The sequence below is a fragment of the Ceratotherium simum genome, chromosome 7 (genome assembly GCF_057802395.1).
Source record: "Ceratotherium simum simum isolate JZ-2026a chromosome 7, ASM5780239v1, whole genome shotgun sequence".
Classification (NCBI taxonomy): domain Eukaryota; kingdom Metazoa; phylum Chordata; class Mammalia; order Perissodactyla; family Rhinocerotidae; genus Ceratotherium; species Ceratotherium simum.
In genome coordinates, this window is record NC_141906.1 from 39,355,229 (window position 1) to 39,372,597 (window position 17,369).

The 17,369-nt window shown below is 38.0% G+C and overlaps 1 protein-coding gene across 11 annotated transcripts in view; it reads right to left on the minus strand.

Annotated features, from left to right (window-relative positions):
* The window catches only part of DLG2 (discs large MAGUK scaffold protein 2), a 1,864,788-nt gene that overhangs the window by 526,417 nt on the left and 1,321,002 nt on the right, over nucleotides 1–17,369 (minus strand). For all 11 annotated transcript variants that reach the window (XM_087433531.1, XM_087433533.1, XM_087433536.1 and 8 more), the window contains one exon: nucleotides 12,977–13,101. In XM_087433531.1, the coding sequence (XP_087289657.1) occupies nucleotides 12,977–13,101 (125 nt within the window). The remainder of the gene's footprint in view (nucleotides 1–12,976; nucleotides 13,102–17,369) is intronic.

The window sequence follows — 17,369 nt, forward strand, 5'->3', positions numbered from 1 at the left end:
ATAAAAACATGCATTGAATATGAAGAAATATAATAAATAGATCCTTTTAGTGATGGGATTACAAATGATTCTTATTTACTTTATAAATGTCTATATTTCCCAGATTTTCTACAATGAATATGCATTACTTTCTATTCAGAGAATACATTATCTTCAAAAACAAAATGATTTAATCTGTATTATCTTCCTTTCATATAGAGTTGCCTAGTGACTAGACCTCCAATCCACACCAATCAGTCATTTCCTGAGGAGCTGAAAGAATTTGGGTATCACTTGGGTATGTTTGCATTTGTAATTTTTAACACTATGACATGGGATGTTGGTAGGACTCTGTGTTCATCGATTCTTGACTATATGCTCAGTTATTCATCTGCAGATAATTGCAGCCATGTGCTGTGGTGGGAAGAACATGGATTTTGGAATTAACCAGACTGGGTTAGAATTTTGACTTAGCCACTTGTAACTTAACCTCTTTGAGCCTCCCTCAGTTCGTGGAAATAAGATTAAAAATGGCAGGTCTTATTAGTTTTAAGTGTCTATTATGGGTATGGGACAGTGCTAGATGTTATAGGAGATAGGATGATGAATAAATAACATGAGACTTCAGACACAGAATGGTGGTGTATTAAGGGGGCTTAGAGATTCCCACGTTTTCTGTTTTCAGATATAGTTTCCAAGAAGATAACTGTCATTTAAAGCAAATAAATGAGTTGTTATTAAGACAAAGGAAAACATTCTCTATAAATTGAGATGAGGGCAACAGTTACTACCACAAAACTTAATATGAGAAATCCTAAAAGCCAACAACACTATCAATAACATACATATCTTATTCACTTAATTTTACTGGTCCCTAAAACTCAATGAATATATTTCCCTTATTGTACCTGTTAATTAATCTGTAAGGGATTAATGTTCACTAGTGATCACTTCATGGGGAGTCCACAAGGCCTAGAGAAGGCAACCACTCAGAGTCTAACTCCCCTCTCCCACAACAGACAAACTCGGGAATTCCCTGACTGCAGCCCACTTCAGTGGCTGTGTGAAACTCTTTCCCAAGTTCAAGTTCCTAAGGGTAGACGGTACAGACTTTATGTACAACCCTAGGTTCAAAAGTGGTCAAAGGACAACTATTTGCTGAGGATGTGGACGAAACTTGGATGTGCAAGTTGTAGTGTCACAGGCATGCCCCTAGGCCCCTTACAGTGTGGGAAGGAGCTGGAAGTAGGACAAGAAGGGGGCAGGAAGGGGCTGAGAGGTGGGGACTGGGCTCTGCTCTCCCTGTGCTGAAATGTCCTGGTGCAGAACTCTGAGTCCAACAATTCTAAATTCTAACCTGGCTTTCCAGACTCAGCATCCTGTAGGAAACTAAAGTGTAATGTGCAGAAGTGGGAGGGTTGAGAGTGTGGGAGCAGGGAGGGAGATCTTGTGAGTAAAGGTTGGCTGGCTTGGACTGGGCAGCGTAAAGAGCAACCTCATTGGGGGGATGATATGTAAGTCTCCATTTTATTGATGCCACAGCCCCTGTGTAGAAGCTAAATGAATATTAAGTAGCTCTAACATCTTTATGATTTTGGCATCTAACTTTTAAGCCAATTTGCAATGACTTGATGCTTGCACAAAGCTTACCACATTATTAGGCCTTTCTAAACAATGATATAATCTAACTGTTCAGAAAAACCATTCTTGAAAATAATTGGGATTACCATTAAACTAGAAACCAAGAGATAATGTGAATGTCTTTTTCTCCTTCCCCTAAACAGTTTTGTTTTGGTCTAGATCCCAAAGAGCTATTTGCTAAAATCAATATCAAATATAGTTTCAGAATATTAGAATGACAACATGCCTTCTTGCGAGACTATTAGAAATAAACAATAACAAATGCCTTATCAGCATTTAAAGGTGTGATCGGCTCTTTGCTATAGGAACGTAACGACAATTGCATCTTCTCATAGCTACAGATTTAATCAAAACAAAGACTTGATTTCCTGGCCATGATAACGACATTTGGAACGTTTCGGACTGTCGACAAAGTCAATGGTCAGAATCTGATTTTAAAAAGGAAAATTCCCAAAGATCCTCTATCATACTCACTTTACGGAGAAAGATGCTAAGGTTAAGAAGGTTGTGTAACCTTCTCAAGGTCTCAGAGCAGTTAGTGGCAGAGATCCCCAGGTCTCTCTCTTACCTTCACTAGAGCAGTGCATCTTGTTAACTTGCAGTCTGAATTGGAAGTTTGAGTCTAGACCTACAAATAATGCCTGAAACTGCTCCCTAAACACAAAGCAGGGGCTCAGATTAAATCAGAATACTTAGAGCCTCAGGGAGCCAACCTTAAGGGATATGAACCATCACATCTATGTCTTAACAATCCTATTGATCCTTTGCCAGGAATCAATATGTTCTTTTCTTCCTTGAGTATATTTGGATAACTGGACCTTATAAAACTTAGTCTGAATTAATCCTTCTAAATTTCAACGCACTTCAGTGATTTACTTTTGGCTTTTGAAAACACAAACTTTACTTAGATGATTTTTATAAAGTGTTGATATTTTAGCAGCTGAGACATAAGGTCAAATATCTGCCAGTTTGTCTAGGGAATGGGAGCATGGTGTGATATTTGCCTACTTTAAAGATTACTAGACCATATAGGCACAGAGCCCAAACCAAAGGTATTCTCTACTTGGTGAATTGATTCAAAAACTTTCCTAAATAATGAAACTTCAAATGAATTATATCTATAACTTGACAGCAATATGAAGAAGTTGTGAGCTTTCTGAAACTGAAAAAAAGAATCCTCAGACTTGTAAATAAGAATGAATATTTTATGCCAGAAAAGAATGATTGGATATTTTTTATAACAGCTTTATTGAAATATAGTTTATGTACTTTAAAATTTGCCCTTTTAAAATGTACAGTTCAGTGATTTTTAGTATATTCACAGAGTTGTGCAATCATTAGCACTATCTAATTTGAGAACATTTTCATCATGCCCAAAAGAAATTCCATACACATTTCCAGCCCCTAGCAACCACTAATCTACTTTGTATTTATACAGATTTTCCTATTCTGGACCTTTCATAGAAAAAAAATTGTACAATATATGGCCTTTTGTATCTGACTTCCTTCACTTAGAATACTGTTTTCAAAGTTTGTCTATGGTGTAGCATGCATCAGTACCCATTCCTTTTCCTGGCAGAATAATATTCCACTGTATGGATATACCACAATTTATTTATCCATTCATCTGTTGATGAACATTTGGGTTGTTTCTACTTTATGGCTATTATAAATAATGTTCTATGAGCCTTTATGTACAAGTTTTTTGTGTGGACATATGTTTTCAATTCTCTTTGGATATATACCTAGGAGCAGAATTGACATTCACTTGGTAACTCTTTTAACTTTTGAGGATCTACCAGACTGTTTTTCAAAGTGGCTTAACCCTTATACCTTCTCACCAGCAGTGCATAGGGGTTCTGATTTCTCCACATCCTGGCTAACATTTCTTATTATCTATTTTATAGCCATCCTACTAAGTGTGCAGTGGTATCTCATTGTAGTTTTGATTTACAGTTCCCTAATGAACAATAATGTTGAACACCTTTTAATGTGCTTATTGGCCATCTGTATATCCTTTTTAAACAAATATCTATTCAAATCTATGGTACACTGAATAATGGCCCCCCGAAGAAGTCCAAGTCCTAATCTCTGACCTGTGAATATGTTATGTTATAGGCCAAAGAGACTTTACAGATGTGGTTAAGGTACAGATAGGGAGATTATCCTGGATTATCTAGGTGAGTCAAATGTAATCACAGGAGTCCTTGATAAGAAGGAGGCAGTAGAGTTATAGTAAGAGAAGCAATATGATGGCAGAAGCAAAAGTTGGCCTGATGATCTTTGAAGATGGAGGAAAGGGTGATGAGCCAAAAAATTCAGGTGGCCTCAAGAAGATGGAAAAAGGCAAGGAAATGGATTCTCCCATAGATCCTCTGGAGCTGCATAGTCAAGATCCTGAGTATATTTTTGAGTCTGATTTTAGATTTCTGACTTCCAGAACTATAAGGTAACAAATTTGTATTATTTTCAGCCACCAAGTTTGTGGTAATGTGTTCAGCAGCAACAGAAAACTAATACAAAGTCCTTTGCTGATTTTTTAATTAGGTTATTTGTCTTTTTACTGTTGAGTTGTAAAAGTTCTTTATATATTCTGGACACAAGTCCCTTATCAGACATATTATTGCAAATATTTTCTCCCATTCTGTGAGTTGTTTTTTAACTTTCTTAATGGTGTCCTTTGATGCACAAAAGGTTTTAATTTTGATGAATCCAATTTATAATTTTCTTTTGTTGCTTTTGATCTCATATTAATAATACTGCCTAACCCAAGGTCACAAAGATTTACTCCTATGTTTTCTTCTAAGAGTTTTATAGTTTTAGCTCTTACATTTAGGTCTATGATCCACATTGAGTTAATTTTTGTGTACTGTATGAGGTAGAGACCAACTTAATTCTCTTGCATGTGGATATCCAGAAGTCATGGCACAATTTGTTTTAAAGAAAAAAAAGCATGTTTGCCATAAAGTTATTTCATTTAACCCATAGAGGTATTTTTCTGATTAGATTGCATAACAGTTGACCAAAATAGGAAAAGCGTTGGAGATGTCTTTCCAGCTATGAAAGGCTGCACGTGGGTGCCTGGTGTTCTACCAGATGCATAGCTGAAATTATTCTTCCTGTTTAGAAATTTTCCTGTGTAGTTTTAAATTGTTAAGAACTTGTTATTACCAGTCACCATGGAATCACTTGCTAAGTGATTTTTTTTCTTGTCTAAGCAGGTTGTCAACACATTCAGGGCTGACAGAGGAAATCAAAGGGCAGAGGGCTGTTCCCTCTCACTTATTTTCATTCTTGTGGGCAGAGATGGAAGGAAATAATCCATAAGAATAAGTCCACTGAGATCCCAACCATACTTCTTTCTAAGGAGGGTGCTGGGTACTCTGTGCTGGGTAATGTTTCATGAGAAGTTTCCCTTCTCATGAAGATTTTGTTCAGGGCAATAGTTGGACTTATGCACAGCTTTAGACTCAAAATAATAATGAAAGAAAAGTTCACTTGGCTTTGAAGACACTGAGAGTCTCCACACTTGAATGGAAAATTTAGCATTATTATAGTCATTTGGTGCAAAAACCAGTTGGGTTACAGTGGAAATTGACAGGTTGAACTTGGTGACTCATGGAGTTTTCATTTGCAATCATCCAAACTTATGAAAGTTTAAAGTGGAGAGGTACTCTAAGAATTTAGCGATCTCTTATGCTGTTTTACTTACTGGAAATCTTTTATTTCTTAAACAGTCTGGAACCCAAGTGGGTCTTGGGCATAAGTTTCAGACTGTGATGCTTGGAAGTTGCTCCCTTTCCTCTGCTTAGTGCTTTTCATTTGCACAGAAAAATTTTAAGGTTAGGTTTGTCTTCTCCATTTCAAAGTTATATGATGTCTTCTGATGACCACCAATCTTTTTTCTTCTTTCTTTTCTTTCCTTTTGTCCATTTTCTTCCCCTTCTTCTCTCTCTTCCTCTTCATGTTCTTATTTTAAAATCACTACTGAGTTAATGGATGTAAGTTAATGAAAGAGCAAAAGAGTGAATTGTCAAATGACAGCCAAAAGGACAATGTTGTAGTTTATACACAGGAGTTTTGTTCTTGAAGCATTGGTCCTTGACCTCTCAACTTTGGTCAGTCTATCCAAAACTCAGTATGATCAACATTATTCTTGCGTGAAATCAATATGTATGTTATCTTGGCTTTTATAAGGACAAAGCCAATCTTACCTGTAAACGACATGGAAGGAACAAATGAAGCAACGGACTTAAAGAAAACTTGTCTTTTTCATCTTCTAAGAGTAGAAATGATTGTGCCAAGGGCTAAGAGATTAAATTGTGTCACTTGTCAAGAAATTGGCAAGCAGCCATCTTTTCTGCCTGCTACTACATGCTGCTTTTGTGCTGTGGATGGGTTTAATAAATGCACTGTTGTGTAAAATGTCATTGCTGCATCGCCAAGCAGAGGCTGTCATGTGATAGCTCTTCCCAGGATGACAGATCAATATTGGTCCTAAGCAATCCAGGGACTTGAAACCACACAGAGGGTATTTTTATGGTTCAGATACAAAAGTGGAAATAAAAATCATTCTTCAAAGTGTGGAAATATATCTATTTTGCTCTGTAAGAAAACCTAATGTTCTTTCTAAAATGTCCTTACTTTAAAGATAGGTAATGCTATCAAATTTTAATGACCACTTCTAGAAGAAAAAATACAAATGACTAGTAACATTTTTTAAAAGTTCAATCTTACTGATAGTCAAATAAATGCAAAGCAAAGAAATCTACCATTGTTTGCCTTGGTAAACAGCCCCAAATTATGTATGTGCCAGCACACGCAACGCTGACAACATACCATAAAATACGCCCTCTCCAACATTGTTGGTGGAAGTAAAATTTGGTATAATCTTTCTAGAAAGAAATTTAGCAGTATGTATCAAAATTCTTTAAAATGTTTATACTTTTTGGTTTAGAAATTCTACTACTAGAAATATACCCTAAGGAAATTATAAGAAACAGTGTCAACAATGTCTTCCAAAAGATTGCCAGTTATTTAAAATGCTGAGAAACTGAAAATAACCTAAACTCTTAACAATGAAAATAGTAAATATAGTATTAAACAGCAATTAAAATATCTGTACAGGTTTTTTAATGATATAAGGAAAGGTTTATGACATAAGGTTATGTGAAATTAAACAAACGCTAAATATTATATAGAGCATAATCTAAACTACATTAAAAAAAGTAGCAAAAAAAAAAATACCAGAAATAAATGTGCAAAAAATGTTAATAGATATTGACTCTATTTAGTGTAAAATTGAATGTGTTGCATTTTGTTTGGTTTTTGTCTACTATTCTGCATTTTATACATATTCCACCAAGGACAATTATCATATCCATAAACACACATATACAAGGAGTTAGATTTAAAAAGAGCCTGCACAGGAAAAAGATCACTGTCCAGAGAAATTCATCTAAACTACCACACACTCTCTTGCCTTGACTTTTAGCCCTCATCTCATGTTATCCTATAGCTTCTGGCTCTCTCCTTCACTCCAGCTCAGACTCACATCTCCAGCCATCAGATGTAACAACATATCTCAGCTAGTCCATGTCTCTGCTGTCCCTCCTCTTGAGGGACCGGTTTATGCCCTATTTCTGACCATGGTCCACCTCTTTTTTCTGACTGCTTTTTTTTTTTAGGGTCCAGAATGCCACAGTGTCCATATTTGTTTTTTATTGTTGCGTGACAAATTACCACAAATTTTGCAGTTTAAAATAACATATATTTATGATGTCAGAGTTTCAGTGGATCGGGAATCTGGGCACAGCTTAGTGGAATCCTCCACTCTTGGTCCCACAAGGCTACAATCACGGTGTTATCTGGACTGCATTCCTTGTGGGAGCTTGGGGTCCTCTTCCAAGCTCATGTGGCTATTGGTAGAATTCAGCTGTATGACTGACATCTCCCATTTTGCTAGCTGTAGGCTGGGGACTGTCTCAGCTCCTAGTGGTCGCCCTCAGGTACTTGCCAATTGGCGCCCTCCATAGGTCTTCTGACAAACAACATGAAAGTTTGCTTCATCCAGGCCAGCAGGACAATCTCTCTGCTTTTACAGGGCTCACTGGATTAGGTCAGGCCAACACAAGATAATCTCCCTTTTGACAAACTCAAAGTCAACAGATTAGGGACCTTAATTACATCTATGAAATCTCTTTTACCATATTAAGTAATATTTTCATGAGAGTGATATCCCATCATACTCACAGGTCCTGCCCACACTCAAGGGGAAGGGATTATACAAGGATGTGGGTCACTGGAGGTCATTTTAGAATTCTGTCTACCATAAGTGTCCCTTCCTGGCTGTCACAGACTTGTGGCTCAAGTTCAGCATTCTGTTAACTACCTGGCTCTGTAGACTGAGTTGTGTTGAGGACCTTGAATTTCACACAGTTCTTTTACGCTCACTATTTCATTTAACCACAGCTCCTGAGATATACACTTTTATCTTCAATTTATCAGTGAGGGAACTGGAGCACAGAGAGCTTAAAAAGAGGCCCAAGATCACAGAACTAGCAACTAGAACTTGAACTCTAGGTCCTCTGATTCCAAAGAGTATGCTCTTTCTCCTACATCTCTCTTCTGGGGCAACCACTGAGACCTGAGCTCAGTTTGGACTCTGATCTAACTAGAGAGAAAGTCACCTCTCACCTCATCTGTGTCTTAAGCCTGCACTCTCACTCTATATTTGGTACGATTGAGCACACTCACAAAGGCTTTTCATAATGAACTCAGAATTCCAAGAATGACATAGATATTAGTGTTCTATTGCTCCTTAGGAAATTACCAAAATTTAACAGCTTAAAGCAATACCCATTTATTAGCTCATTGTGTAGGTCAGAAGTCTGGCACAGTGTGGCTGGAATCTCTGCTCAGGCTCTTATAAGGCTAAAATCCAGGTGTAGGCCAAGCTGCATTCTCATCTGGAGGCTCAGGGTCTTCTTCCAAGCTCATGTGGTTGTGGTCAGACTCAGTTCCTTGTGGTTGTCGGACGGAGGTTCCCGCTTCCTCCTGTCAGCTGGAGGCCTCTCTCTGCTCCTAGAGGCCATCCTCAATCTTTCTTACATGGCCTCCTCCATCTTCAAACCAGCAACAGAGTGTCAAGTACTTCACACATTTTGCACCTCTTTGATTTCTTCCTCCACCAGCCAGAGAAAACTCTCCACTTTTAGGGCTTGTGTGATTAGATCAGACTCACCTGAGTACTCTCCCTCTCTTAAGGTCAACTATGCCATATAACATAACATAATCACAGGACTGCTATCTCATCATAGTCACAGGTTCAACGGATGAGGGTGTGGAATCCTGCGGAGTGGCATTTTTAGAATGCTGCTTACTACGGAATGCCTTTTAAGTGTGTTTGCTTTATTTTTCTTTCTGCAGTATAACTTAGAACCTAAAGACATTGGAGCCAGACCACCTAGGTTCAAATTCTGGCTCTAGCATTTACTATCAGTACAATCTTGTGCAACTTACTTAACCTCTCAGTTTCTCAATTTTCTTATCTGAAAACTGAGAGTAATAAAAGTGTGGATCTCATAGAGTTCTTGTACACTTTAAATGAGTTAATGCGCCAGAAAAGTACTTGGCATATTGAAGCACTATGTTGGTCTTTGCTATTGTTATTATTGATCTGATTATTACATATCCACTAATGTAGAGTCCAGATTACTGCTCTCCTTGGAGCAGACCCATCACCTCACTTTTCTGGGCCTCAGCTTCTCTGTAGATTTTAGTATTATTTAGTTGTCAAAAATATAACTTAAAATGTAAAGGATACATTTAAAAAAAAATTAAGAGTCTCTAACTCACAGGAAAGACCAAAGAATTTGCCAAGTAAAAGAAAACTATGTTTAGTTTGTGGGCTTATTTTTTAAGTGAGGGAAACATAGCAGATTCAGTAGACTGTATTACAGACTTGAGAATAGAAACATAGAACCTTTTTTAGTACTATACCTGTTTATAAATGGGCTTTAATTCCATGGTACGACCAAAAGAAAAAGGGATGTGAACAGATAGGAGCAGGAAGCTTAGGGAAGGACGTAGAGGAAGAAAGGAGACTGAAGGAAAGGTGGAAGGGATGGGGAGAGGAAAGGGAATAGAACAAGGAGAAAGAGAAAAAGGAACAGAGGCAACAGCAGAGGAAAGATCCCTGAGAAGTAGAGAGAGCAGGTAAGGAAAACGGGGAAACGTTTCTAAAATTTATTGAGCTCCTACTATATATATGCTTGGCATAGCTGGGACTTAGTTTATCTCACTGATTCCTCAGAACAACTCGGTGAAGTAAGTATTATTGTCATCATTCCACAGCTGAGAAAATAGCAACTAAAAAAGTTTAGTATATGGACATTAGAATCTACATCTTTCCAGAACTCATTGTAATGTGCTGCTCCCCCGTCCATAAGGACGAACAGTGAGATAAAAAGTAGTCCTCACAGCTTGTATGTCCAGCCCGAAACAGTGTTCCTGCCACACAAAGAAAAGGCTTCTTAGATGCTTTTGGATGCCTCTTAACGCTACTTTAGAATATTAATTACCTGAATCAAGACATTTGGGTTCTAGTTAAAGTAGAACCCCAAATGATGTATGCCTCAGGATAGGTCACTCTCTGAGCCTCAGTTTCCCTATCTGTAAAATGTAGGCTTTGTACTAGATAAATTGCCAAATTCTGAAAATCTATCCCTAATGTCACATTGCCAGTTTTTCGACTGAGTGTTATTCTGAACTCTTAGATGTACCCAAGCCATTTAAGTTCCTGGTAGGAAGGAGTAAGGTGGGAAACTATCTCAGCAGTAGTAGCAAAGATCTACCAAAAAGAAGTGGAGCCCCGCCCAACAGCGGTCTTCACAGAGGCAAAAGGCTGTAATGTGAATTGGGGAGTGGGTATATTTGGTTGCTCCGTTAGGACCACTGTTCAGGTGTCACTGTGCAGAATGTTTATTGCACAACCTTAGAAGGCAATAGTCACATACACAGTCACAGGCCATGGCCCTGGCTCCAAGAAGTCACAACAAAGACCAGCGGGTAGAATTCAAAATAGAGAAAATTGTGGCTAAATATAAAAGTAACAAGCTTTGCAATGTTTAGCGTTGCCCATTAACATTGTGAAAGCTACCTTTGGGAGTTTTTAGACAGAGACCACATGATGTAGGGGATTCTGCTATTAAACGAGAGTTTAGAGAGTACACAAGTAACATTCAGGACTAGTTTCTGAGTGTATTCAAAGCTAGCTGGGTGATCTTCTTAAAGTCTTTAAGCTTTAATTTCCTGAGTCCATATCATTATGGCCATAATAACAGTACTTACTTCATATGGCTGTTGTTTAAGTATATAGAAGATTGTGTGTCTGTGTGTGTGTCTGCGTGTATCTATATTTCTATTTACATCTCTATAGCTATCTATCTATCTATCTATCTATCTATCTATCTATCTATCTAATCTATCTGTCAACTACCTACCTATCTTACCACAATATGCCCGACACATGATAAAAGCTTAAAAAATGTTAGTTATCATTATAATTATTCTCTCTACAACTATTGAATGACATGATGATTCCAGCACAGCAGAACTTCCTTTTTTCTCCATAGGCATGAGATTGCCACTCATGCTTGTGGGCAAAGGATGGTGGCACTCTCAGAGACGCCACTTTCCATTCTTAATCGTAGGGTAAGCACATAACAAAAAGTCTATTTTATTTCAAGTTGAGAGCCAGAATTTGGCTAAGAGGTGGAAGGTCCCCTACTTCTAGGTAAAGAGTGGTATGAAATGATGAGTGTGGCCCACTAGTTTCTGAATTATCTTCTAACAACTCTTTCTAAACTCTTAAAATGGAGCTTCTCCAGGGTCCAATATTAGCAAACCCAGACCCCACCATGACTTGTAGAATTACACAGCATCTATTTCAGATTGTTCACTCTGTAGTATGGATATTTCCTCTCTTAGAAATTAATTTAGTCAATTCAGCCTGAAAATCTATTGTCAAAAAGCATGTGTTTCCTATGGGAGTGTCACTCATCTCTTTTCTTGTTGATAGGAGATGTAGATGTACCTGATAAAAAATTGTGATTCTCCTCCACAAGCTGCAAAGACGCAGCTGTCAAAAGTAATCACTGCATCCGAACAATTGGATGGGGAACAGAAGTGTCCTTGGCTGCTTTATAAGAAAAACAGTAAACTAGTTTATTTATGCTTAATGAAAAGTAGACTGAGGAAGGGCTGTGAAGCTTAGATTTCCGCCATTTAGGTCACAGTCTTCAATGTGGCTCCATGCAAGCTAAGGTCATTCTTACCTACAGGACTTTGCTTGTGTTACCCTCCCTCCCTCTACTCATTGATTTACCCTCTTTTCTCTTCTCATTTTATTTACTCATTCATTCAAAAACTCACTCATTCATTCAGCAAGAATTTATTGATCCACTTCTAGATATAACTGCTTGTCCTGAGGGGATATACAATCTAGTAGAGGCGCTAAAATAACATTAGGACCCATTTTTCTCCCCAGGGAAATCTCTCCTAATTGTTCTAATCCACGATGCCTTTTAGCTAGTGTTTTGATAGCTGATAGAATTTTATATTGTTTACTAAGTGCCCCATGTGGATGACTCTTATTTCTCCAAATAATCTTTAGTTCTTTAAAGAGAGTGGCCCTAGCTCAAGCGACCACTACTTTATCCTGAGCAATATCTGGTTCCATTACACCTACTTAATCTCACCTTGTGTTCTTCGGCCAAGTCAAGCTGGTTTCCCTCTTCATTGGGACAACTTGCACTTTCTCCCTCTGTGTTCTCATTCAGATTTCTGAGGTTAGTGAAATCTTAATTATTTTTTAATACCCAGACTGGAATCTTCTTATTAAATAGGTTTTCAGACTTTTTCTGTCCAAACTCCTACAGAAATCCCTTATAAATTGTTGCTGAATCCATGAATACACAGTGTCTATAACAGAGCATTATTTGCTAATACTACTTATAGTATATTGTTTTCTATACATTTTATTATTTGCTCATCAGCTCATAGCATTCTTCTTTCCAGTCAGACTGAAGGCCCCACGGAACAAAAGATATATCTGTATCCCCTCCTCACAGTGCCTGGTCCAACGTTGAATGCAGTAGCCGTCCACAAACACAAATTAAATGAAAATTCAGTAAGTAATAAGGGATCCAGAAAGTCATTACAGAAAGCTTGCTTTGACAGCCTTCTCTTTCAAGTACAAAACTTTTGCAGAATTATTATTCTCCTAAGGTACAAATGTGTCTTATGGATGTGGCAGATTTACTTTGCAAATAATTCTAACATTTCAGATCTTTACCTGAGTCTGCCATCCTCTGCTGCAGCACCTCCCGGTATAATCTTCGTAATAAATATGCCAGGGTCATCTCCGATGTGGGGATTATCTGTCCCTCCAGCAATACTGAATCCCAGGCCAGAATTCCCCTGTAGAAACAGTAAGTAGACATTAAATGAGGTGGCTGTCACCTAAACCTAGTTCCCCTTGCACTCTGCGTTATCATCTTACTACTCAAATGGAAATCAGGTGATAACAGTCTTGTAGGCAAAGCTAGAAAGTGCACTGTCATTTGTCCCTTGAACAAAGGAAGGTCAGGAAAAACAATCAAGTTTGTCCCTGCATTGCAAGAATTCAAGGGGCCTTACATTTTTGCTTATTCAAAGGGCCTTATATTTTTGCTTTTAAGAAATGCTTCCTTTATACAGCAATTAAAATGATCATTATGAAGTAGGAGATAAAAGCTTACACATTGTATAATACGAAAAAATGCAAGAAATCATTAACGTCAACAGTAAAAATTATACATACATATGAAAAAGAATGGAAGAAAACAAGCTACATGAAAAATATTTAATTTGGTAGAGTAGTGACATTTGGGTGTTTTAATTTTGTTATTTCCAGTATTATTGTTCTAATATTGTTTATCCATCAAATAAATGTGTTCCTATGTAATAAGGAATTTTTACTTCAGAAGGCAGGGCCCCTTCTAGAGTCATAATAAATATGAGATACTTTTTACTAATAAACAGGTTTTAATTTGCAGTAGATAGAGACAAGGAATGCATCACTGCTGCAGCATGTAAATTTGACTAGTTTATATTCTAATAAAGCTGTCACACTTACTCCTGCAGACACAGTAATTGACATCCAGTGTACATAACTTTCTAAAATTTGTATGTAAGATATAATTAAAAGTCTCCCCCAAATTCACAAACCATCTTACTTAACGTATTTCTTATCTATGTATTCTCTTTTATCTCCATCCCCATGGTTACATTATTTTTCTATATTATGTTCCCATTTTTTTTCCAATTCACATTATATTTTAAGCCATTTCCATACAGCTAGGTAGTCTTTATAATTATCCACTTTAAATGACTAAGTAATATTTCATCAAGGTCATATACCATCATTTATTTAACCAGTCCCCTGTCATTGGATGTTTAATTTCTCTATATACTCTTACAACAAATATATCTTACTAAATTTATGATCACCTGATTAAATTCTGCTCTTGGGTAAAAAGAGACGAGGACAAAGAATTTAGTAGTTAATCCAGAAAACTTAATTAGGGCACTCAATTAGTCAGAAAAGTTCAATGTCAAGGTAAGATCAGTTGTAATTTGACAGTTATACCACTGCAAATGTCAAGGTAAGGTTTAGCAATCTGTATTGACTGAACTATTAAAACTCTGAATTCCAGAAGGTTGTTTTCACAATTATACATTTATGTTGAAAGGTTCAAATTAATAATTCAACCATGGCAACTGAAATCCCACGTTTTTATACTTCTGACATTTCTCTAACTCTGTTTCTTCTTTGAAAAATTCCAATGTTCATTGGACAGAGATATTACTTAAGAGCAGGCATGTAATCATGAATTTATTTAATATTTATTAAACACCAACTCTGTGCCTGGCACTGGACTAAGTCCTGACGCTACAGTAGTGAAGATGTCAGTTTATGAGGCATATGAAGGGGTGGTGCAGAGTGCAGGAGTGGCTGAAGGGAGAACCAAACATAGGGAATTTTCCTGAAGGTGAATAGCAGTTAATTACTTTTAAGGAGGTCAGGGTGGGAGTTGGGGAGGAGAACAGAATGTTCCAGGCAGAAGAAAAAACATATGTAAAATCCCTGAGAGGAGAAAGGGTATGCCAGGTCCAAGAAACAGACAGTAAGGCTGGAATGACGACAGCAAGAAGGAGAATTGAACAAGATGAGTCTTTACCGTGAGGTTCTTAAGAGCAGAGTGTAAGTGGATCCATTTTTAGTTTTAAGTACCTATTAACACCAGACGACCATATCAGTATTGGATGAGTATTTACTACGTGACTCTCAAAGCTAAGGCTACAGGGATTAAGACTAGATGATTTTTGCCTTCATGGAATTCAAGGCAGAGCAGAAAGGGCAGTGATAGTCTGGCGTCTGGTGATCAGTACATTTTCATTGTATAATCTCAACTACATTGTCATGTAAATAGCCACCAAGACAGCATTTAGTTGATTTATGAGGCAGTTTCTCTAAGATCTAGGGGTTTTGGAAGAAAAGGATGGGAAGATGTGTGTCTTCAATGTAATTTGGGTCTAGCTCCAGGAACATCAACTGGAGTATATTGGTCTTACTAGAGTTGGCACCTCAGGGATAATAATTTATTGATGAATGGAGGTAGGGAAGGAGGTAGGCAAGCAGAAACTGGGAGATGCTTAAATGCTTTCTCCTGGGTATCAATGTTTTTAGAAAGGGCACTCAAGACTTTGTCATGTAAGAAAGATATTCATGATCTAGCTCTTAACCTTATCTCTTTTATTTCTAGTTTTACACTTTCAGACCCAGGAAGACTGAGCTGAACTGCTGCTTCTTTCCTGCACAATCCTGCACTATAACTTTTCTTTATATATATATCAACATATAATCCTTTCCTGCACTATAACTCATCTTTTGGCCTTTACTCATGCTGTTTTCTCTACCAGAAGCTTCCCATGTCCCCTTTGACTGGTCCAATTCTTCCAGTTTTCTAAGATGGGGCTCAGATGGTGTCTTCTCCAGGAAATATTAAATGATCACTTCAACTCCACTGCTCTGGGAAAGTGACTCCTCTTTTGAGTTTTTGTAGATTTCCATGCCTACCTATGTCCAGCACTGTGTTATTCTGAAGTTATATATTTATGAGTCTATCTTTCCTTCAAACTGAGCTTCTAGAAGCCAGGCACCATGCAGTATTCATCTTTGTTTCTTGGTGCCTTGTCTGGCATGTAGAATTGTTCAATAAATATTTGATGAATGAATGAACAGACAAACAAACATACTGAAAAATTCAAGCTCTAAAGGGAAGACTCAGAAAGGACACAATAAAAGTCCACAACGTGTTAAAGAATGTAATACAGCAGTAGAAGCCATTTTTTCTGTGTGGCTATAAGAATAAAAACAGAAAGCCCAGGTATTCAAATTGTAGCTTAGCTGATGGATGAATGATGAGACAGAACTGTCCAAACTGGGGATAGGCTGCTTTGGAAGGGAGGGAAGGCCCTTTACTCAATGGCCAGCTAGCTAGTCACTAGACATGAGAGGCCCAAGCATCCATTAAGAGGTTAAATTGGATGACTTTAAAGGATTCTTCTGGATCTCTGGCTAGATTGGTAGGAAAATTGCTCTTGCCAACAGAGAAAAAGGAATGCCTTAGGAACGTTTAGAGGGGGAAGTAGATCACTGTTGCATTTTTAAAACTTATTCTATGAATCAATAGATCTTTGAAGTAATAGCTTTGATGAAACCTAGCAACATTTAACCACTGTCTTTGGAATTGACTCTATATGGAGAATATGGTGGCTCTGGCATTTACTAATACAGATTCCCCTATCCTCAAATCCACTCTGAGGAAAAGAATGAATGGATCAGGGAATCCACAAAGAAAAGTGATAGGTAGAGACAGAGTACAAGTAGACCTGTGTTTCTGGTCTCAAGGACTCCCAAAAGCTTTTGTGTTTCAATTAAAACCAGTCTGCCAGCTAGGCCTGGACAGTCACCATAGTTCTTCAGAAGAGGGTCATGTGACTTCAGCTAAGGAAGTTATTTAAAGTGCTTTCTCATCTCCCTTCATTGTTCTCTCCCAGCCTTCCCTTTCAGGCTTTTGCTACCAGCCAGCAGCAGGACAGATAAAGAGCAGCAGTGAAATTACTGCCTGCTGTTCTCCATGGCTGAATCATTCTCGTCCCCTGACAATCATCCCAGTGCCAGTCAGCTGCAGGGGCAGACCCCAGAACCTCTCTCCTCTGAGCAGCAATCTCTCCTTGTGAACAGGAGACCTCTGGCTGACACCCTTAGATCCTGAAAATTGTGACTAATTAACCAAGAGTTGGTACTTGACCCAGTCAATGGAAACTGCAAGGTGCCATGCTGGTGAGGGCAGCCCCAGTACAGACTTCTGGGTGGGCTGCTGTTCCCTTGTAGTTGGGCAGATTCCATGATGGATGAATGGCTGGAAGGGACCATTTTTTCTCCTGGTTCCCAGTGCTTCAATTTGCTGACTCATCCCCAGGAGCACAAGCCCATTGCCTGGCCAAATGGCACTTCCTCTTTTGCATGCTACGCTCCATCTCCTCTCAGCAAAAGAATCAGCAAAAAAGGAAAGGCACTTTACTATTTAATTAGTGGTTGCAAATATAAATATAATATCCTCGGGAAAGCTCTTCTTTCA